The following is a 24586-nucleotide window of genomic DNA, read 5'->3' on the forward strand; positions in this document are numbered from 1 at the left end:
TCTGGGAACTTATTATTGTGGTTAATATTTTTAAAACTTTATACGTCTTTTGGTTGCCAGGACACAACACTTTTTGATCTCAGTCAGTTTGGATCATCAAATACAAGTCATGAAAATTTACAGAAAACTTCTTCCAAATCAGCTAACAAACGGTCCAAAAGCATCTATACGCCGCTAGAATTACAATACATAGAAATGAAGCAGCAGCACAAAGATGCAGTTTTGTGTGTGGAATGTGGATATAAGTATAGATTCTTTGGGGAAGATGCAGAGGTAAGTCGTCTTTTCAGGCACTATTTTATGTTTTTCTTGTCTAGCCTTAGATATTTTTCAGTATTTTTGTTTCATTTTCTGACCTTATATAAAAGCTGATTTGATCAATCACCTTTTAAAAAATACTGTTATGTAAAGTAAAAACTAAAAACACAAGAAACTTGGTGGGAACCAGACTTGGTGGGAAAAAGTGAGGGGTCTCTATTGGAATGTTAGCGCTTATTCTCCGTGGTACTAGGCCAGTACTTTTTATCCATCCAAAGTTTATTGGATGAGTCAATTAGTGAATAAACCATAATCATGTAAATATGTTTTCTAGTGAAGACTCAAGCAAGAAAACATTTTTGAGATGTATAGAAGTTCCTCTGTTTACCCTTAATTTATGAATTTTCATAGCCAGGAACAAAGTTAAGTCTCAATGGAAGAACATGTGAACTTTACCAGCTACCACCAGAAGTTGTTTGAAGTTTTACAGATCTCTTTGGGTGTCAGTCAACTTGGTGTCTTAGTCTAAATTGGGATTGTGCCAGGTGTGGTGGCTCATGCCTATAATCCCAGCACTTCGGGAAGCTGAGGTGGGTGGATCACTTGAGGTCAGGAGTTTGAGACCAGCCTGGCCAACATGGTGAAACCCCATCTCTACTAAAAATATAAAAAAAATTAGCCCGGTGTGGTGGTGCATGCCTTTAGTCCCAGCTCCTCAGGAGGCTGAGGCAGGAGAGTCGCTTGAACCCGGGAGATGGAGGTTGCAGTGAGCCGAGATCCTGCCATTGCACTCTAGCCTGGGCGGCACAGCAAGACTCTGTCTCAAAAAAAAAAAAAAATTGGGATTGTATTTAATGTTGAAATATTTATTATAGGCCCTAGTCAAGAAGGTTGAAAGTGAAATTTGAACATTTCATGGGCAAACTTAGGGAAAGTATTGCAGATGACACCTTTGTTGGAAGTCATGAATGCTTGTGATGATTCTATCACAAGCATTCTATCACAAGCATTGAGACCTGGTTGGATTGTACACCAGAGAGTGATGAGGTAGCATGTCTGTGCTTCCTGGATGGGAAGTAAAGACTTGGCCAACTTTTTTTCTTCAAGTTTCCTAAATCCTCTGTGGCAGGCAAGCAGCGTTCTCAAAGTCAGACGCATTATGCTGTGTTCTGTGTTATTAAATTAGGCTCTGAGATAATGTCACCATGTTTTCTGAGGGCAGGAACAAATATGTAGTTGTCATCCCCTAGGCGAAGGAGAGAAACTGTCTAGGTTAAACGGTAAATTCAGACCTGACCACGGTAAAGGCTGATGTTTTTCTGCCCTTCTGTGAGGAACTAATAGAGTTCAGAGAAGGGGTGAGGTTGGGGAGTGAGAGTGTTGGAATTAGAGTTCCATGGCTTCAGTGGGCAATATCTAAGCCATGGTGCTTTCTAGAGGAAATCAGGGAATCACATGGTGCTTCATGGTTCTATATTTCTATCAGTCGTGCATCATTAATTAGTTAGCCAGCCTGGGGCTTCTCTTTTTACTTTTTCAATGATTCCTCTGTCCGGATGGGTTCATCATTTCTGCATACTCTGTAGTGTCTTCTAAATGTCAGTCATTTGCACACGCCATGTAGCAAATTCTTACTCTTTTACAGTCTCATGATCTCTGTATTGGATAGTCTTTGTGTAGGGAAAGCTCTAAGGATGTAGAAGACCTGTCATATTTTTCTGAGTCTTTTATAGATACAGATGTTGATACTGAAGTTAGGTCACTGGAACTGCCCAAAATACATTAAACCATAGGCTTCTATACAGGGAACATTTTTTTAAACTTTTTATTGACATAGTACACATTTAGATTAAGTGTACAAATCCTAAATGTATACCTTGATTAATTTTTAATAAAGTGAACCAACATCACATAGGGAATCTTAAAATATAAATTTATTGATATTTTCTTTTTTCATTTTTTAGATTGCAGCCCGAGAGCTCAATATTTATTGCCATTTAGATCACAACTTTATGACAGCAAGTATACCTACTCACAGACTGTTTGTTCATGTACGCCGCCTGGTGGCAAAAGGATATAAGGTCAGCTTTGGCTTTAACTTGTGGGAAAAGGAAATTGGGATTCTCCTCCAGAGAGTGCAAACGTGTTTTGTAAGGTGGTAGGTAGGCTTCAATTGGTTTAGAATTTTGCGTTTTAGAGAACTGAAAGTGTTTCATAATTATTAGTATTATATATTTATGAGTTTTTAACATATTGTTAGATATTTAGGGTAAATTTTTAAACTCTGTGATAGTGTTTCTTAGCAATTTATCCACCCTTGTCAACTCCTTTAAACCCTACATCTGAACGTTGTGGACTGATTATTTTAACCGTTTCAGAATTGACGTTTAAACATTTTGAAATGAGTTTTTACAAGTCATTTTTTATCCTTTGATATCAATATTTCTTATTTTTGTTGAAGGTGGGAGTTGTGAAGCAAACTGAAACTGCAGCACTAAAGGCCATTGGAGACAACAGAAGTTCACTCTTTTCCCGGAAATTGACTGCCCTTTATACAAAATCTACACTTATTGGAGAAGATATCCTTTTTGGACGGGAGTTTTTCTCTTAAATGATACAAGGGCTTTGTTTGAAGATGGCAGGTTTTGTTTGTTTGTTTGTTTTTTAGTTGCTCTTTGGGAACTTTTTAGATGAGCTGAGAGGCATTAAGGTGAACCCTTGATTAGGTGTGCTATTCAAGAGGGAAGTAGTGGCTGGAAACAAGCATCTTTTCACATGTCATAGTAGAAGGCAAGTTCATCATACTTCAAGAGCAAGAAAAAAAGCAACCCTAATAAAAGACGATGTCAGGTTAGTATCTGATTTGAAATTATATCTTCCTTAGCCCATTTGTGGGAAGTAGTTAGGTGCTTAGGGCCTACAAGCTCCTCAGGGTCTTTCCAAAGTGAGACCTAAAAAGCAACTTATTGAAGCCAGGCGCTGTGGCTCATGCCTTTAATCCCAGCACTTTGGGAGACTGAAGTGGGCAGATTGCTTGAGCCCAGGAGTTTGAGACCAGCCGGGGCAACCTGGCAAAACCCCATCTCCACAAAAAATACAAAAAATTAGCTGGGCATGTTGGCACTTGCCCGTAGTCCCAGCTACTTGGGTGGCTGAGGTGGGACAATCATGTCAGCCTAGGAAGTAAAGGCTGCAGTGAGCCGTGATCATGCCACTGCATTCCAGCCTGGGTGACAGGAGTGAGACCCTGTCTCAAAAAAACAAAGAAACCAACCAAAAATTCAAAATGTGAAAAGAGAACTGCTGAAGTCAGAATTAAGATAGAGTTAAATGCCTATAAAATATAGTGGTAGCCCGTCTTCATTAATTTTTAACTTTATAAAACTTTTATTACTTTTGAAAATGGGCTGTGGGTGAAGTTTTCTCACTTGGTAAGAATTTTCAATGTGCATAATGATTGCCCCTAAATTTACGGTCATTCATAAATGCAGTGTGTTATTGGATGCCAAATAATTTCAAAAGCAAAATTGTCAGTTTCAAAAGCCAAATAATTATATGTAAAATCAGACCAGGGTGCATTTAAAAAAAATTACTGTGGGGTGGAATCAGTTCTCTGATAATGGAAGAATGGAGGGATAAGAAGGCCTTAAATGATACTGTGTGAAAGTATTATTTCTGTTATGGTTTATTACAGATCTGCTTATTTCTCAGCTCATCTAATTCTAAGGACTGTTTTGTTCCATGAATACTATAAATAGGGAACAGCTATCACTCAAAATGGGCTCCAAACTATTAACGGCCTTGTGTTGTTCTAAGCTGATGAGGCTGTAAGAACCTGATATTTTTATTTTTTCTTTTGCTAAAGCTTGAGTCTGTTATTTGAAGCCCATTTCTAGTACAGTCCCCCTCCCTGCTTTTCCTTTGCTGCTTTTATGGGTCCTATGTCCTGATGTCCAAAGATACGTCCAGACTTTGCCCCAAATCAGCTTTCATCCCTGAGATTTAGTTAATGGACTCATTTTATACACACATACACAGACATACACGTACATATAATGTATATATGTTTCTGTTTTCTCATGTCTTTAAAAAATTCTCTTGCTATATTTGAGAGCTTTTAGGTACATTAAAAAAGGAAAATAATTTACGCCATTTTAGTGTATTTATACTTTGAATTGTGGAGTTAAACATTATGGGATTGTTAAGGATTCAAGTCTCAGCATCATCCAAGTGATGAAGTGGGTTGATATTTGGGCCTCCATGGGGTCTGATATACTCCACTAAGCCCTTTGGAAGTAAGATACTGGTTATCTGTCTTTATGATCTTTATATCTTAGGAAAGATAAGGCATGCAACTATGGTCCAAATAAATCAGAAGAATGAATACTGGGCAGAAGATTTTTGCAAAGGGCAGAAGTACTGGGTGAAATGAACCATCATTTTATTATTTTTTTCTTTATTTTATTTTTTTATTTTGTAGAGACAGCATCTTGCTCTGTTGCCCAGGGTGGTCTCTCAAACTCCTAGCCTTAAGTAATCCTACCACCTTGGCCTCCTAAAGTGCTGGGATTACAGGTGTGAGCCACTGCGCCTGGTTGTGAACCATTATTTTAAAGGAGAAAATAGTTAATATTATTGGAAATTTAGCATATTAGGATTTAGAATTTAGCATATAATTATTTTTCTTTAATTATTATTAAATGTGAATCCCCTAATCAAGCTGGATGATGCTGTAAATGTTGATGAGATAATGACTGATACTTCTACCAGCTATCTTCTGTGCATCTCTGAAAATAAGGAAAATATTAGGGACAAAAAAAAGGGCAACATTTTTATTGGCATTGTGGTAAGTACTTTGCAGGTGAGGAACAAATGTTAGATGTTCATGGTATCTCTAAATATGACCTATCATGTATGGTTTATAATAAGGATATCTGATGAAGTGTACCTTCAGATAATTATACAAGAAAAACATTTTTCTCACAATATTATATGTTAAATCGCTAGTTACAATTTTCTCATGGCTACTTGGTACTTGTAGCAGTCCATTCTCACGTTGCTATAAAGAACCACTTGAGACTGGGTAATTTATAAAGAAAAGAGGTTTAATTGGCTCATGGTTCCACAGGCTGTACAGGAAGCATGGCTGAGGAGGCCTCAGGAAAGTTACAATCATGGCGAAAGGCGAAGGGGAAGCAGTGACATCTTCACAAGCACAAGGCTAGCAGGAGAGAGAGTGAAGGGGGAAGTGCTACACACTTTTAAACAACCAGATATTGTGAGAACTGTCATGAGAACAGCAAGGAGGAAATCTGGCCTCACAATCTAATCACCTCCCACCAGGTCTCCCCCTCAGCATTGGGGATTACAATTCAACATGAGGTTTGGGTGGGGACACAGCCAAACCATATCAATACTCTATGCTATGGAGAGAGCCAGATGGTCTTGGTCCATGTGCCCTGAGATTTTAAGGTTGAAGACAGACACAATGGCAGACATATGTGTGGACAATGTACAGATAGCAGAATAAAACACTAAGCCAACACAAGCATGGGTGGCAAAGTGTTCTATAAATTTCCTCTAGGGATTTGAAATTAAACATGAATGACTATGGTATTATATCTAGATTTGGAGGAGGGGATAGTTAAAGAGAAATGATAATTGGCTGATATAAAATACCATACTAAATTAATATTAGGATTATTTACAGTCAGTTTTCTAGATAAATGTAATTTGTGAATTATAGTTTTATTTATTTATTTATTTGAGACGGAGTTTCACTCTTGTCACCCAGGCTGGAGTGCAATGGCGTGATCTTGGCTCACTGCAACCTCTGCCTCCCGGGTTCAAGCAATTCTCCTGCCTCAGCCTCCCGAGTAGGTGGGACTACAGTCACCCACCATCACACCAGGCTAATTTTTGTATTTTTAGTAGAAATGGGGTTTCACCACGTTGGACAGGCTGGTCTTGAACTCCTGACCTCAGGTGATCGGCCCACCTCGGCCTCCCAAAATGTTAGGATTACAGGTGTGAGCCACCACGCCTGGCCAAGTCATAGTTTTATTGATTTTCTGGCAGTTTATGAATAAATTTGCTCATTTACAGACTTACCTGGACTCTGCTAAAGGTCTTAGACTTTTTAAGGCCCTTCAGAACAATCAGACACCCCTTTTCTGTTGTAAGTTAAGCACAAGTGGAACTCTGTCCAAGTGAAAACTAATTCTCTTTGCTTTTTCTAATTTCTACGGTCAGTGGCAATATCAGCAAAAATTCTTACCATCTGAATGTCTCCAATGTGCCTTTTAATACCTTATTTTGACTGCATAACTCTGTGTTAACTTGACATTTGCTTAACCAATAAGCCCTTCTTTCAGAGAGTTAGCATTCCTGTTGGTGTTAGACAGCTCTAAATGATATTTTTATCCTTGAGAAGCACGTTTTATCTAGCTACAGGCAGTTGGACCTATATACAAATAGTAAAGTTATTTACTTTTAAGCTTTAACATATGTAATGTGCTATTTTATATTTACCTAAAACTCCTTCTAAAGAACAGAGTTGATAGTATATAATTCCTACTTAGTGCATTTAGAAATACCATCTGGCTTACCGCCAGAGTTAACCATGTGTGCGAACTGGGACTCGGAAAAATGAAAACAGCTGTTTGCCCTTCAAGCATTTTCTTTGGGGCTGTCCTTTACTTCAGCAACCACTTTTGGGCTGATGACATCCTGAGCTCTGGGTCCAGCCTGCACCTCTCTCGAGCTCCAGGCTCCTGCATCCAAATTTTTATTGAACAGAGATACTTAGAATTTACTCTGGCTCCTCAAACTCAGTGTGGCCAAAATTGATCTGATCTTCTTTTACCCTCGACACTGTTTTCCCTGTCACAGTGGGTGTCACTCATTGCCTGGTCAGTACCTGGGAGTCGCCTTTTGAGTATTGGTAATTAGTCTGAAATTCAAAGGGCTTTGCTGTTGTGGTATCACTGCAGTCAGGCTCTGTGCCTTCAGTCTGGGCAGTGCAGTTTTATACACACTGATTTTAGGTTTCTCAGTGTGATACATATCACACAGGGTGATAGATGTTGTGGGTATTACAGTGTAGACCATTTCTCTGATTAAAGAAAAAGGGAATTTGGCTGACTGAAAAATTTGTTACTTTAACATCTGTACCTGGTTTTTGTAAATGCTTGGTTTGTAGATTGGTATATAAATTTACATGTGTATCCTTATGTACTGGTAGTCCATCTCTCTAGGCTCTAGAGAAAGCCTCTGGGCTAGAATTAAGGATGTTCCTTAATTACAGTTAGAGGAGCTATAACACTGCCTCCAACCCATAAGATCCCTGGGTGTCCATTCCCTCCAGAGGTGTCTGTAATCCAGACTTTGAAGATGATAATTTCCTTGCTTTTAGTTGGAGCTTCTAGTTCCAGCCTTGCCACCTTAAACGTTATATACAAATGTAAATATAGTGTGTGTATTCTTTTGGGTTTTGCTCGTTTTGTTTACCATTTTGTATGTGAGATTTATTTACATGTGTCGCTGTAGTTTTCTCATTGCCTTTTCCTATTTCATTTTATGATCTACAGTTTATTCATTCCTGTTGATGGACATGTGCATTCCTTCTAGTTTACAGTTGTACAGAGAATGCTGCTGTAAATATTTTTGTATGTCTTGTATCGTATACAAATGCCTGAGTTTCTCCAGAGTATATCCTTGGGGGAGGAATTGCTGAATTATAGGGTGTGGATACTTCAACATTCCTAGATAATGCCTTGCTGTTGTCAGAAGTGGCTTTCCATCAGTAGTATATGAACATAGGGATTGGTGATTTTTCCTCTTTTTAGCTAATGCAGCCTGTAACTAGCCCCCATGGCTTTCATAAGCATCCGTAACAGTGTGGATTGGGGAGTAGTCAGATTTCCTGGTTTTGAATCTTGACTCTACTCCATTGTCACTCTGGGACCTTGGCTAGAAACTTCCTATCACTTCTCCAAACCATGATCTTTTCCAGTTTATCTTTGCTATTATTGGCTTAGGATGTTAGGGAGCAGGTTCAAGTTGGCATGATTATTCCACTGGATAGACTGTCTACTTGGGCTTCATTCAGAGTTTGATAAAGTATACTTTTTATGTGTTACTTTGATGTATGAAGTAGTAATTTACTACGGTACTGGTGGTCTGGTTACTAGGACCATGCCACTTGTTACTTTGAGTGATAACTACTATTTGTACAGTGCTTTATAGTTCACAAATAATTCCTGTTTATTTTATAATTTGATCCTTACAATAACCTTATGAGAGAAGTAGGCTGGTTTGGTTCCATTTACAGAGGAAGAAACTGAGGCCTGGCAGTGTTTGGTAACTTGCCATAGTCACTCCATTAGGTATATTAACTCCAGGCCTTGTATTCAGGGCGGCTCTCGGAAATCTGATTTATAGTATCATTTAGATATCTGTGAGTCTGACTCTTCGTGTAAGAGTCTTGAAAAGCAGACAGGTTTCTAACACTTTAGAAATAGAGTACATACATACTCCCAAGTGTATCATCTTTACTTTTTCCATGTTTATGCTGTGTTATAGCCATAACTGGGGAAATACATTTTTTCTGTAACATTATATTTGTATTTGTTTTTAGGGAGTGCAGCCTGCCACAGGCGAGGTTGTGTTTGATAGTTTCCAGGACTCTGCTTCTCGTTCAGAGCTAGAAACCCGGATGTCAAGCCTGCAGCCAGTAGAGCTGCTGCTTCCTTCGGCCTTGTCCGAGCAAACAGAGGCGCTCATCCACAGAGCCACATCTGTTAGGTAAGTTGGCACATCACTGGAATATAATACCGATTCTGAAACTTAGGTTTAGTTCCAAAACTGATACTTACTAAAGTTGCTAAAAATTGTTTTTACTTACAAAAATTATATTTCCACTGTAGTAGTGGAAATTTAAAAAAAAAGTAAAACAACAAAGTTGGGCATGGTGGCACATGCATGTAATCCCAGCCACTTGGGAGGCTGAGGAGGAAGGATTGCTTGAGCCCCGGAATCTGAGACCAGCCTGGGCAACTAAGGTGAGATCTCATATCTAAAAAACAAATAGAAGAAACACCACCTACCCCTACTATCACCTTAATGTAGAACTTTGGAAGGCAGTCTTTTTGAAGAGGTTTCTGATATTATTTAATGCTATTATTTGATAATTATGGGGTTTATGATATTTAATTATTGGTAATCTTCAGTTTCTGGAGATAATTTAGAGTTCACTTCTTACAAAGTTTATGTAACTTTGAAGATGCTTTGTCTGTGCTGCAAGTTTCAATTCATGGCTGTGTCCAGTGGTTTTGTTTACTGGATCTAAGATCAGACCACTTACGTATGAAGCAGTGTGCTAGGCACTGTGCGTACAGAGGAAGAAGATGTGGTTATGATATATGTCTGGCAGAGTTTACAACCTCACAGGAGAGGCAGATGTATGCATACCTAACTGGACTTAAAGGCATGATGTATTAAGTGCTAAACGTGAAGGTGCCTTGTTGGAAAGACTCCGTACTGCCACCTGGAGTGTGGTGGGAAAGAGACCAGAAGGGTGTGCTGGGGCTTCAGCGAAGTAGACTGTATACTGACGAATTTGGACTTTGGACTAGGCAGAGAAGCCCATGAGGATTTTCATGTAGTAGGTAGACAAATCATTTAGAAAATCGAGGCCAGGCACGGTGGCTCACGCCTGTAATCCTAGCACTTTGGGAGGCTGAGGCGGGTGGATCACCTGAGGTCAGCAGTTCAAGACAGCTTGGCCAAAACCCTGTTTCTACTAAAAAAAAAAATACAAAAATTAGCTGGGCGTGGTGGCAGACACCTGTATTCCCAGCTACCCCGGAGGCTGAGGCAGGATAATCGCTTGAACTTGGGAGGCAGAGGTTGCAATGAGCCAAGATCACACCACTTCACTCCAGCCTGGGCGAAAGAGCAAGACTCTATCTCAAAAAAAAAAAAGAAAATCAAACTGATTGATTAAGTGAAGTTCCATATGTTTCTTTGTCCTTAGTGTTGTGTTCATTTTCATTTGAATTTAATTTCTTTCGAAGTAGCTTTCATAATTTGTTTTTCTGATTATAAAACTAATATATGTTCATTCAGAAGACAAAAAAAAAGGATAAATTCATAAGTTGAATTCTGTAACCCAGAGAAAATGACTGTTAAACATTTTGGCACATTATTTCCGTGTGTGTATATCACTTTTTTCCATTTGTGAACTTGCATTCCTGCTGCAAAATCACTTTTGTATTCTGTGTTTTTTTTTTAACTTTAAAATTCCCCATTTTTAAAAACTTTATTGCAGAAAATTTCAAACATACACAAAATTATACAGAATAGTGTCATGAACTCCTATCACTCTATTAGCCAGCTTCAGCATTTCTCAGGACCATTCTCATTTTTCTACACTCCCTCCCCTTTTCTCTCTCCCTGGATTATTGGCTTTGAAGCAAATCCTAGGGAGCATCAGTTTATCATCTAATATTTCAGTAGGTACCCTTAAAAACAAAATAGGTACACGACATTGTCATATAAGTGTATCATAATTTATCCATTCCATTTTTATTATATTCATTTTTCCAGTATTATAAATACTGTTATGATGATTATCCATATACAGAAATACTCATGTGCATTTCTGATGATTTCCTTAAGATAAATTCCTGAAAATGGAATTAACTGGATCAGAAGGTATGAATGTTTATAAAGCTCTTGATTGCTTGCTAGAAATGGTAATATCAATTTATACTTCTACCAGTATAGTCTAGGAGGGTTCTTTGAACCTTTGCTCACATTGAGGGTGATCATTTAAATAATCTTTGCCAGTCACATAGATGAAAAATTTTGCATCAGATCTCTTCATTTTGATCTTAATCCTTTTCTGACCATGTGTTCAAACTTGAATAATTAAAAGTCAAACAGTAAACTTGTAAGGAGAGCTGCTTTTACAGAACTAAAAAAATTAATAAAATCTGGAAAAAAATTTTTAAAGGTAGGCTTCTATATTGTATTTTCAATATTTCATATCATTTCCTTGCTAGAAATGGTAATATGAGAAATGGTGATCAAGAGCTTTATAAACATTCATACCCTCTGATCCAGTTAATTCCATTTTCAGGAATTTATCTTAAGGAAATCATCAGAAATGCACATGAATATTTCTATATATGGATATTAATCATAACAGTATTTGTAATACTGAAAAAATGAATATAGAAATGGAATGGATAAATTATGATAAATGGATAAATTATGATTTCCTGTCTTTGATTTAGTTAATTTTTCTTTATATTTTATTAACTTAGTATATATTTTATTAACTTAGTATATATTTTATTAATGTAGATTGAGTAAAGTCAATCAATTTTATCAACACATTCATTTTTTTGTTTTCTGCTTAATTTTATAAAATAACAATGGCGAAATTCAATAAAATATCAAAATATTTCATAATGACAGACATTGTCAAAAGTGAATTTTTGTTTGGCAAGCAGCATTCATTGACTGGTGATATTCCTAAATGTTTGTTCATCACATGAGATTTAAAAGCTTGAATTTGGCATATCAGAGATAATTTAGGTGTCTTATGTGGGTTTTACCAAATTTAATGCCTGCTTTTGTCTTATTTTAATTTGAATTTCTCTAGTTAGCATTGTAAATAATTTTCCCTATGTTTACTGACCGTGTGTAATTTTTCGATCTTTGCACTTTTTTTTGTATCCTTTGATCATTTTCACTTTATTTGCATATTGGACTAAGCAAAGTCAAAAGTTAAATCTGCATTTCTGTGGAGTTCCTACAGCTAATTTATATCTATGGACAGAATGAAGTAGAGGAAATTCAAAAGTTAGCAGGGGTCAAACAGTGTGGACTCTTGTGACGCAGGGTTTGAGTTGGAAAACTAGCTCTTCCCCTTAGTGACTTTGAGTAAGTTATCTACTGTATTGTCCTTCAGTGTCCTTTATATTGGGGGTATTAAGAGTGCTTACCTCATGGGGTTGTTGTGAGGATTAAATAAGTTAATATAGGTAAAGCGCCTGAAATAGTACCTGCTGTAGAAGGCTCTCTGTAAGAGGAAGTTGTTTTTTTTTTATTTTAATTAAATTTTCTGTGGCTGGGCGCAGTGGCTCATGCTTGTAATCCCAGCAGTTTGGGAGGCCAAGTCAGGCGGATCACAAGATCAGGAGTTCGAGACCAGCCTGACCAACATGGTGAAACCCCATCTCTACTAAAAATACAAAAATTAGCCAGGCATGGCTACAGTTTTTTGTAGGTACATAATAGATGTATATATTTATGGGTTACATGAGATATTTTCATACAGGCATACAATGCATAATAATCACATCAGGGTAAATGGGGTATCCATCTCCTCAAGCATTTATCCTTTGTGTTACAAACAACCCAATTATACTCTTTTAGTTATTTTAAAATGTACAATTAAATGATTTTTGACTGTAGTCATTCTGTTGCACTATCAAATGCTAGGTCTTATTCTTTCTATTTTTTTGTACCCATTAACCATCCCCAGTTCCCTTCTCAGCCTCTGGTAGCCATCTTTCTACTCTCTATCTCCATGAGTTCAGTTGTTTTAATTTTTAGCTCCCACAAGTAGGTGAGAACATGCAAAGTTTATCTTTCTGTGCCTGGCTTATTTCATGTAAAATAATGACCTCCAGTTCCATCCATGTTGTTGCAAATGACAGGATCTCATTCCTTTTCATGGCAGAATGCTACTCCATTGTATATAAGTACCACATTTTCTTTACCCATTTGTCTGCTGACAGACACCTGGGTGCTCGCAAATCTTAGCTCTTGTGAATAGTGCTGTAGTAAACATGGGAGTGCACATATCTCTTCTATATACTGATTTCCCTTCTTTTGAGTATATATCTAGCAGTGGGATTGCTGGATCATGTGGTCGTTCTATTTTTAGTTTTTTAGTAGTTTTTTTTCAAAGTACTCTCCATAGTGGTTGTACTAATTTACATTCCCACCAACAGTCTATGAGGGTTCCCTTTTCTCCACATCCTCACCAGCGTTTATTATTGCATGTCTTTGGATAAAAGCCATTTTAACTGAGGTGAGATGGTATCTCATTTTAGTTTTGATTTGCATTTCTGTAATGAACGATGGTGTTGAGAGCTTTTCATATACCAGGCTGCCATTGTATGTCTTCTTTTGAGAAATGTCTATTCAATTTGTCTATTTTTAAATTGAATAATTAGATTCTTCCTGTAGAGTTGTTTGAGCTCCTTATATATTGTGGTTATTAATCACTTGTCACATGGGTGGTCTACATACATTTTCTTCCATTCAATGGGTTGTCTCTTCACTTTGTTGATTGTTTCTGTTGCTGTGCAGAAGCTTTTTAACTTCATGTGATCCCATTTGTCCATCTTTGCTTTGGTTGCCCTGTTACTCAAGAAATCTTTGCCCAGTTCAGTGTTCTGGGGAGTTTCCCCAATGTTTTCTTTTAGTCATTTCATAGTGTGACATTTTAGATTTAAGTCTTTAATCCATTTTTGATTTGATTTTTGTATATGGTGAGAGATAGGGTCTAGTTTCATTGTTCTGCATATGGATGTCCAGTTTTCCCAGTACCATTTGTTGAAAAGATCCTTTCCTCAGTGTATGTTCTTGGCACCATTGTCAAAAATGAGTTCACTGTAGATGTATGGATTTATTTCTGGGTTTTCTGTTCTGTTCCAGTGGTCTGTGTGTCTGTTTTTATGCCAGTACCATGCCGTTTTGGTTACTATAGCTCTGTAGTATAATTTGAAGTCAGGTAATGTGATTCCTCCAATTTTGTCCTTTTTGCTTAGGATATATTTGGCTATTCTGAGTCTTTCGTTGTTCATATACATTTTAGGCTAATTTTTTCTATTTCTGTGAAAAATGTCACTGATATTTTGATAGGGATTGCATTGAATCTGTAGATTGCTTTGGGTAGTATGGATGTTTTAACTATTCTTCCAATTCATGAACATGTAATATCTTTCCCTTTTTTGTGTGTTCTCTTCAATGTTTTACATCAGTGTTTTATAGTTTTCATTGTAGAGATCTTTCACTTCTTTGGTTAACTCCTAGATATTTTATTTTATTTGTAGCTATTGTAAATGGGATTACTTTTTTGATTTCTTTTTCATATTGTTCACTGTTAGCATATAGAAATGCTGCTGGTTTTTTGTATGTTGATTTTGTGTCCTGCAACTTTACTGAATTTGTTTGATCAGTTCTGACAGTTTTTTGGTAGTCTTTAGGTTTTTCCAAATGTAAGTTCATCTCATCTGCAAACAAGAATAATTAGACGTCCTCCTTTCCAATTTGGATGCCCTTTATTTCTTTGTCTTGTCTGATTGCCCTAGTTAAGACTATTATGTTGAATAGCAGTGGTGGTAGTGGGCATCATTATCGTACTTAGAGGAAAGGCTTTCAATACTTCTCAATTCAGTATGATAATAGCTGTGGGTCTGTTTTATATGTTGCTTTTATTATGTTGAGGTATGTTCCTTCTATACCCAGTTGTTTGAGAGTTTTTATTATGAAGCGTTGTTGAATTTTATCAAATCCTTTTTCAGCATCAATTGAAATTATTATGTGTTTTTTTCTTCATTCTGTTAATATGATGTATCATAGTGACTGATTTGCATATGTTGAACCGTCTTTGCATCTCTGTGATAAATTCTACTTGGTCATGATAAATGATATTTTTAATGTGTTGTTGAATTCAGTTTGCTAGTATTTTGCTGAGGATTTTCGCATCAATATTCATCAGAGATATTGGCCTCTAATTTTCTTTATTTGATATGAATTTGTCTCATTCTGGTATCAGGGTAATACTGGCCTCGTAGAATGAGTTTGGAAGTATTCTCCTTTTTTTTTTTTTTCCTGGAATAGTTTGAGGAAAATGGGTCTAGTTCTTTAAATGTTTGGTAGGATTCAGCAGTGAAGCTATTGGGTCCTGGGCTTTTCTTTGCTGGGAGACTTTATTATGGCTTCAATCTCGTTACTTGTTATTGGTCTGTTAAGGTTTTGGATTTCTTCGTGGTTCAATCTTGGTGGATTGCATGTGTTTAGGAATTTATCCATTTCTTCTAGATTTTCGAATTTATTGGCATATGGTTGCTCATAGTAACCACTAATGATCCTTTGAATTCCTGTAGTATCAGTAGTAATGTCTTCTTTCTCATCTCTAATTTTGTTTATTTGGGGTTTCTCTCTTTTTTCACAGTCTGGGAAAGTCTTACCAATTTTATCTTTTCAAAAAACTAACTTTTGGTTTATTGATCTTTTGTATTTTCTTTGTTTCAATTTCATTTATGTCTGCTCTGATTTTTATTTTTATTTTATATTAATTTTGGGTTTGGTTTGCTCTTGCTTTTCTAGTTCTTCAAGGTTTATCATTTGGTTATTTATTTGAAATTTTTCCTCTTTTTTGATGTAGGTGCTTTTAGCTATAAACTTCCCTCTTAGTACAGCAGTCACTGTATCCCATAGGTTTTGGTATGTGTTTTCATTATCATTTGTTTCAAGAAATTTTTAAATTTCCTTGTGATCTCTTCATTGACCCACTGGCCTTTCAGGAGCATATTGTTTAATTTCCATGTGTTTGTATAGTTTCCAAAATTATTCTTGTTTTTGATTTCTAGTTTTATTTCATTGTGGTCAGAGAAGATTCTTGATATTATTTCAGTTTTTTGAATGTTTTAAGACTTGTTTTATGACCTAACATATGATCTAATCTCGAGAATGTTTAGATCATTCATGCTATAATGATTAGATCCTCTACATGCTGAGGAAAAGAAAGTGTATTCTGCAACCATTGAATGAAATGTTCTCTAAATATCTATTAGGATCATTTGGTCTGTAGTAAAGATTAAGTCTGACGTTTCTTTATTGATTTTCTGTCTGGAAGATCTGCAATGATGAAAGTGGGGTGTTGAAGTATCCAGCTGCTATTTTTTTTTTCTCTCTTTTTTTTGAGACAGAGTCTTGCTTTTTTTGAGACAGAGTCTTGCTCTGTCACCCAGGGAGGAGTGCAGTGGCGTGATCTCAGTACACTGCAACCTCTGCCTCCCGGGTTTAAGCGATTCTCCTGCCTCAGCCTCCCGAGTAGCTGGGATTACAGACGTGTGCCACCACGCCTGGCTAATTTTTTTTGTATTTTAGTAGAGACAGGATACGGGGTTTCACCATGTTGTCCAGGCTGGTCTCGAACTCCTGACCTCAAGTGATCCGCCTGCCTCAGGCATGTATATTTACAATTATCGTATCCTTTTGCTGAATTGACCCCTTTGTCATTATATAATGACCTTCTTTGTTTCCATATTTACAACCAGTAAACAATACAGTATTAAATTTGCAAGTACAAAATTTGTTGTGTTTTTGGTGATATCTTCTTGTCTGTTTTAAACACTGGTAAGTAGTTTCTTGTATCTCAGACTAAGTACCCCATTTTTTTCTTATGCTATATACCTAAAGGTAAAAACAGCAGTTTTTGTCAGTTACTGGTTAATAATATTTTATTAATTTTAAAGACATAATATGTTAAAGCTGTGTGAGGAAAGGCAAAAGAATGGCTTGGAATTGTGGAGTGTCTATCTTAAAATATTAGGGTTTTTGGTATTCTTAACTTTAACCACAAGAGGTCTCCAAATGATTTGATATTTTGTGAATTACTGTTTAATGGTTACTAAAATCTTCACATTTCTTTTTATATCTGAAAGTACAGGCTTATTTACTTTGTATCATATTGTGACTTAGAACAAATATTAGAGATGATAGTAATATAAAATTATTACTCCTAAATAATGATATACTATCAATTTTTCTTAGGTTATTTATTTTTATTTATGTAAAGTATGTTTGTAAGATTTCAGCCTGTGTCTTAGGGAATCAGTCTTACTATCTTGTTACACTTTCTTTTGTTGTAAAAATGTAGAGAAAGAAACAAATGGAAAGCAATAGTCTTGAGCCCTTTATCAATTGCAGTTAAGGTTGCTTTAGCTTAGAAATGTTGTATGTTTATAGAAATGGTTGAGAGGAAAGCTTTAGAAAGTGATAAACAAATAATATTTACTAGTTCTCAAGGAAACTGACTTTTAAGGTGAATCAGATGAACATCACAAATGACACTCAATTTTGCGTTCAAAGAAATGGGAGCTTCCTGAGCACTGGCATAGCCAAGGAAGGCTGTATGAAGGAGGTGGGGTAGGCTGATACATTTGCAGAATAGAAGGCTTTGAGTTGGTAATGGGGAGGGGGGAAGGGTATGTTGTGTGTGTATGGAAATGATATGAGGTCTGAGGCACACAGGCTGGAAATATTAGAGAAGTGTGAAGACAGAAGGGAGATTTCTCTGATTAGAGGGAACTTTTCATGTTGAGAATTGAGAAAGAAAGGGTGAAGGCCTATGAAATCCAGCAAACTGGTATGGATTCCTATAGAAGGCAGTAAGGTTTCTGGGAAAAGGAATGGCATGGTAGAAGGGAAGAGATGAGTGTACTGCCTAGATGGGACAGTTGAATTTTAAAAATAAATATTTCCCTAAAGGAAAAAGCGGATACAGAGAAAAGAATCAGATCAAGGAGCTTAGAGAGTGCCAATAGTTGGGAATAGGAGCAAGAATACAAACAGAAGGGGAGGAATTAAAGAGCTAGGTGGAGAACCAGGACAAGGTAGGGATGTGTAGTTATAATTTATCACACGTGGTATAACCAATGATGTGAGCTAATTTTTTACATTATTGACTCTGTTATAATTTACTGAAACTGTATGACATTCAGAAAGATACTTGGTTAAAAACTAGCCTTAGCTCATTGATATCATTTGAAAAAGACATGTGGAAGAATGTCCTGTGGTACCACAGTGACTTTAGCTATCTGACCTTTGAAATAAATGCTTGAACACATAAGTGCTTCCTCAAAGATAGATGTGTATGCTGCAGATTTAAAGAAAACATTGAAATCTTAATGTTGGGGAATAAGAATAACTTCTACTATGTTTACTTTCAGTGTTAGAAATACCTTATTATTATGTCTTTTTGGCCACAGAGAGCCTTACATCATCTGAGGTTTAACCAAAAGTATTATCTAACATGATTCTTTATGCGGAGGCATAGTACCACCTGAATGTCACTTATGGTGACACATATTTGAAATTACCTTAGTAGCATTTTCATTTTGTGTTCATCTCTTATTAAATTAATTTATATAGTAGAAATCACTTATTACTTTATGTTATTGTACTTTGACTTTCAAGTTTTTAATGGAAAATATTTAGCAGAGTTTTGGTGCCAAAATGAAGTGATAACTGTGAGACTATATAATTATCAGAGGAATTGTTATGCAAATTAGGTATCTGTGTTATGACTGAAGTCCAACTTCTTTCTAATGTCATTTGAATTAAACATTAGTATAAAGGTTTCAATTTTTTTTTTTTTGAAGAATGAGAGTAAAAGAAACAACAACAGGTCTTACTCATTAATTTTGTTAAGAGGAAGTGTTTCACACATACGAAATGTTATTAAGCGGTCAGTACTTGATGGTACCAATTTCGTGATTGCAGTGTTACAGTTTGTTCTATCAAAGTTTAATAAGCTCAATTCTGTGGGTTCATATGAAGTCATTTCAATATAATTCTTAGATATTTAGAGCCAAGTAAATGTGGAATGGCATACCGAACAGTGGGTAGCATATAGATATGAATAACATGGCGCCTAAATTAGGTGGGAAGGTGGGACTGGGTAGAAAGAGGGCATTCCAGGAAGTGTGGTCACAGGATGAGAAAAGGGAATTGGGAACATCGAGTTGACTGGAGTGTTAGGAATATATGGGTCAAGAGTAGCCTGCAACAGAATGTAGTGCAGAAGAGCTGTTCAGTGAGTATTTGCTGAATGATTATGTTTAAGGCCAGAGAGGAAGACTGGAGCTGTTTCATTGAGGATGCTGGGCACTAGTAGGAGGAGCTTATACTTTATTTAGATGTTTCTCAAATTTGGCCTACCAACCTTTTAATTTACTACTTTGTGTTAGAGTTTTCTTATTTAAATTTGTTAAATTGTAATTTTAAAATTTACAAAGTTAATATATGTTTGTTGTAAAAGTGAAAAAAGTCTATTTTAAAGAAAAAAATAATTCTTGCTAACCTCCTCACCCATTTCACTTAAATTAGTTTTATTATAATGTGACTTAAATATTTATAAACTGAAAACTTAGTGCTCTAGGTTTTATACCTATTTTAACAGGAATAAAGTCCAAGCAAAATTTGAGATTAAAGTAAATGTATGAAACTAATAAAATATAAATGAATGATTGTTTGGTATGAAGGGTGATGTTCTGCTGCTAAAAATAAACTGTTCCTACCAGTTCAAGGGGATATATCCCCAACTGAAGACCAAGTTCTTTTTTTTTTTTTTTTTTTGATGAGCTTTATTTTATTTATTTATTTTTTGAGCGGTTTGAGGCTCACAGCAAAGTTGAGAGTAAGGTACAGAATAAAGGTGTCATATCATCAGTATTCTCCACCAGATCCTGTGCTATGATATTGCTGTAATATGCTGTGTAAAGGCTCAAACCTTTCCTGCATGCTTTTTTTAAAGAGTAGGGGTCTCGCTCTGCTGCCCAAGCTGGATTGCAGTGGTGTGGTCATAGCTCATTGCAGCCTTGAACTCCTGGGCTCAGGAGATCCTCTCACTTCAGCCTCCTGAGCAGCATACTAATTAGGCACATACCTGTAGTCCTGGCTACTCAGGCATGCACCACCCCTTACAGCTAATTTTTTAAAAAAAATTTTGTAGAGATGGGTTCTGGCTATTTTGCCCAGGCTGGTCTCGAACTTCTGGCCTGAAGTGATGCTCTCACCTCAGCCTTGCGAGTTCTTGGAATTATAGGCCTGAGTGACTGCATTTAGCATCTTCCAGTCTTTTTCTCTCTTCAAACTACAGTATGACTTAAGTGGTTTGCCCTCCATTGGGTACCAGTGTACCAGTTCCATTTTTGTTGTTGTTGTTGTTGTTTTTGAGAGGAAGTCTTGCTCTGTCACCCAGGCTGGAGTGCAGTGGCACAATCTTGGCTCACTGCAACCTCTGCCTCCTGGGTTCAAGCGATTCTTCTGCCTCAGACTCCCCAGTAGCTGGGATTACAGGCGCCCGCCACCACACCCGGCTAATTTTTGTATTTTTGTAGAGACGTATTTTCGGGGTTTCGCTGTGTAGGTCAAACTGGTCTCGAACTCCTGACCTCAAATGATCCGCCCGCCTTGGCCTCCAAATTGCTGGGACTACAGACGTGAGCCACTGCACCTAGCCATCCAGTTCAATTTTAAAACTACTGTTTTATTTTTCTCATTAAACTTTAACCGTTAAGTGCTCCTTATTACTAATGTGATCTTAAACATAAACAGAAATGCAGAAACTGAAGCACGTAGCAATATTCATTTTAAAAGCTGATAATCCAGTTGATCTAAGACCTTAACCTAAGATCATGAAATCAGTTCGGTAGGTTGTGACTAACATTTTAAAAAAATACAGTAGAAGTTACCAGAGTATATCACGTGTAGTAAGGGTAAGTATTTCATGAAATTCCTTTTTTTCAGTTTTATCTGTTTATAGATAATCTGTCTGTATATGCCTTCTAATCCTCTCTCCAATTCCTATCATGTTTGTAATTGTCCATGAAAATAATTAAACTCATAATTTAATATATTAATATGATTAATAAATGTTATTCATAGATTATTTTATATATACATTCTTATTACCTGAAACTGATCAGATACTGCCCAGAAATATATTTTTGAATAGCACAACTGAAAAGTAGTTAATATTTAGACTACATATTTAAAATCCTAAAGCTGACATGATTCACAGACCAGATATTGCCTACATAGAAAATCTAGAAGTGACAAATTATCAGAAGTAATAAGAATTCAGCAATGCCATTAAATATAAGATCAGTTTATAAAAATGAATAGTGTTTCAGTACAGCAGCAACAAATAGAAAATGAAAAAAATTTTAAAAGATACTATTTAAAATAGCAACCACAATAATATTATCTAAGACTCTATTTACCAAAAAAAATAAGGTCTTACGAAAATTTGGAAACTTTACTGAAAGATATTAAAGAACTAAATAAATACTGGAAAGATGCAACACGTTCATGAATGGAAAGATTCAGCATAAAGATATCAGTTCTCCTTAATATAAATTCAATGCAATTCTTTTTTTTTTTTTTAAATAACAATTTTGTGAGTACATAGTAGGGTACAAGAGATGTTTTTCAGTGCAATTCTAATCAAAAGGACAATGAGGTTTTTCACAGAAACTGACAAGCTGCTTTTAAAAAGATAGATCAAAGGGCCAATAATAAGTAAGACAGCACTGAAAGACTTAGAGCTATTTGCCCTATCAAAATTCAAAACTTACATATATAGTGTGTGTATATATATATTTATATATGTACATATATATGTTTATATATTTATCTATATAAATATATCTATATAAATATGTATGTTTATATAGATAAATATATAAACATGTATATGTTTATATAGATATACATACACATGTATATGTTTATATAGATATACATACACATGCATATGTTTATATAGATATACATACACATGCATATGTTTATATAGATAAATATACATACACATGCATATGTTTATATAGATAAATATACATACACATGCATATGTTTATATAGATAAGTATACATACACATGCATATGTTTATATAGATAAATATACATACACATGCATATGTTTATATAGATAAATATACATACACATGCATATGTTTATGTAAATATACACACACATGCATATGTTTATGTAAATATACACACACATGCATATGTTTATATAAATATACACACACATGCATATGTTTATATAAATATACACACACATGCATATGTTTATATAAATATACACACACATGCATATGTTTATATAAATATACACACACATGCATATGTTTATATAAATATACACACACATGCATATGTTTATATAAATATACACATGCATATGTTTATATAAATATACACATGCATATGTTTATATAAATATACATACACATGCATATGTATAAATATACATACACATGTATGTTTAAATATACATACACATGTATGTTTAAATATACATACACATGTATATGTTTATATAAATATACATACATATGTATATGTTTATATAAATCTATATACACATGTATATAGATAAATATATATAAACATATACATATATACACACACACACATATATATATACACACAGACACACACACACACATATATATGTTTTTTGGAGATGGGAGTCTCACTCTGTCACCCAGGCTGGAGTGCAGTAGCACAATCTTGGCCCACTGCAACCTCCATCTCCTGGGTTCAAGCAATTCTCCTGCCTCAGCCTCCCGAGTAGCTGGGACTACAGGCATGTGTCACCACGCCTGGCTAATTTTTGCATATTTTTAGTAGAGATGGGGTTTCACCATAGTGTCCAGGCTGATCTCGAACTCCTGACCTCAAATGATCCTCCTGCCTTGGCCTCCCAAAGTGCTGGGATTGCAGGCATGAGCCACCATGCCCGGCCAAAACTTGAAACTTGCAAAGCAATGGTAAGTTAGTATGGAATTGGCATATGGAGAGAGTAGCAAATGAAGCAATGGAGCAGAAGAAAGATGGAGAAAACAAATTCATGCATACATAGGAAGTTCATATGGCAGAGATGGCATTAGACATCCTGGAAGGGAGGGATTATTCAACTGATGGCTGCAGGGACAAACAGCTTTCCATACTATAAAATTAAACCCTACTTCAGACCATACAGAAAATTTCAGTTGGAAAATATATATGTATTCATTACCTCAGGATCTGAAAAGATATCCTATAAATGACATACACAAAAAGCACAAATCAAAGGAAGCAATTAGTAAATCATGTAGCTTTTTTACAGGTTGCTCTAGGTATTACATTATATATACATAACTTATCACAGTGTACTTGTGTCATTGTTTTACCAGTTTGAGTGAAATATAAAAACTTTACCTCTGTCTATGCTTCTTTGTCCTCCCCCATTTATAATATAATTACCTTAAATATTATAATTGTCTTAAATATTTAGAAAGCGTTATAATTTTTCCTTCAACCATCACACATAATTTAGGAAACTCAGGAGGGGTTCCTGTTGCTTACCTTGCTGTTTCTTTCCTGATGTTCTAAGGTTTCTTTTTTTTTATTTTTTCCTTTTTGTTTAGAGAACTTCCTTTAACCATTCTTTTAGAGTAGCTCTGCTTGTGACAGAGTCTGTTAGTTTTTCATCATCTGAGAATGCCTTGATTTGCCTTTCATTTTTGGAAGATATTTTTTGCCAGGCATGGGATTCTGGGTTGACAATTATTTTTTCAGCACTTGAAAAATATTTTGCCACTTCCTTCTAACCTTTATGGTTTCAGATGAGAAATCTACTATGATTCAAATTGTTTTACCCTATAGCTAAGGTATGATTTCTTTCTTGCTGCTGTCAAGATTTTTTTTTTTTTTTTTTTTAGTTTTTAGAAGTTTAATTATGTGTCATGGAACATATATCTTTGGCTTTATCCTTTTTGGGGTTCACTCAGCTTCTTGAATCTGAAAGTTTATGTCTCTTGCCAAATTTGTGAATATTTCATCTATTATTTCTTCAAGGTTTTTGTTGTTGGTGGTGGTGTTTTTTTTTTGTTTTTTTTTTTGTTTTTTTTTTTTTGCCTTTCTTTTCTCCTCTTGGGACTTTGATCACAAGAATGTTAGATCTTTTGTTATAGTCCCTGGGGCTCTATTCATTTTATTTTTATTACAGTCTGTATCCTCTCTGCTTTCCAGATTTGGTAATTTCTATTGTTCTGTTTTTCATTTCACTGATTGTTTCATCTGTTTCCTCTATTGTGCTGTTGAGTGCATCCACTGTTATTATATTTTTCACTTCTAAAATTTTTGTTCATTTTTTCTTTTTTTTTTGAGACGGAGTTTTGCTTTTGTGCCCAGGCTGGAGTGCAGTGGCATGATCTCAGCTCACTGCAACCTCCGCCCCCCGGGTTCAAGCAGTTTTCCTGCCTTAGCCTCCCTAGTAGCTGGTATTATAGGCGCCTGCCACCACGCCCAGCTAATTTTTTAATTTTAGTAGAGATGGGGTTTCGCCATGTTGGCCACGCTGGTCTCAAGCTCCTGACCTCAGGAGATCCACCCATCCTAGCCTCCCAAAGTGCTGGGATTACAGGTGTGAGCCACTGTGTCCGGCCCATTTTTTTG

General features: G+C 35.9%; 1 protein-coding gene across 6 annotated transcripts in view; it reads left to right on the forward strand.

The window, feature by feature from the left end:
* MSH3 (mutS homolog 3) overlaps positions 1 to 24586 on the forward strand; it is a 225327-nt gene that overhangs the window by 14265 nt on the left and 186476 nt on the right. For all 6 annotated transcript variants that reach the window (XM_055386149.2, XM_055386150.2, XM_063706646.1 and 3 more), the window contains exons 4-8: positions 61 to 273; positions 2223 to 2339; positions 2720 to 2837; positions 4959 to 5104; positions 8897 to 9063. In XM_055386149.2, coding sequence (XP_055242124.2) covers positions 61 to 273; positions 2223 to 2339; positions 2720 to 2837; positions 4959 to 5104; positions 8897 to 9063 — 761 coding nt within the window. The remainder of the gene's footprint in view (positions 1 to 60; positions 274 to 2222; positions 2340 to 2719; positions 2838 to 4958; positions 5105 to 8896; positions 9064 to 24586) is intronic.

Source organism: Gorilla gorilla, chromosome 4, assembly GCF_029281585.2.
Source record: "Gorilla gorilla gorilla isolate KB3781 chromosome 4, NHGRI_mGorGor1-v2.1_pri, whole genome shotgun sequence".
Taxonomy (NCBI): domain Eukaryota; kingdom Metazoa; phylum Chordata; class Mammalia; order Primates; family Hominidae; genus Gorilla; species Gorilla gorilla.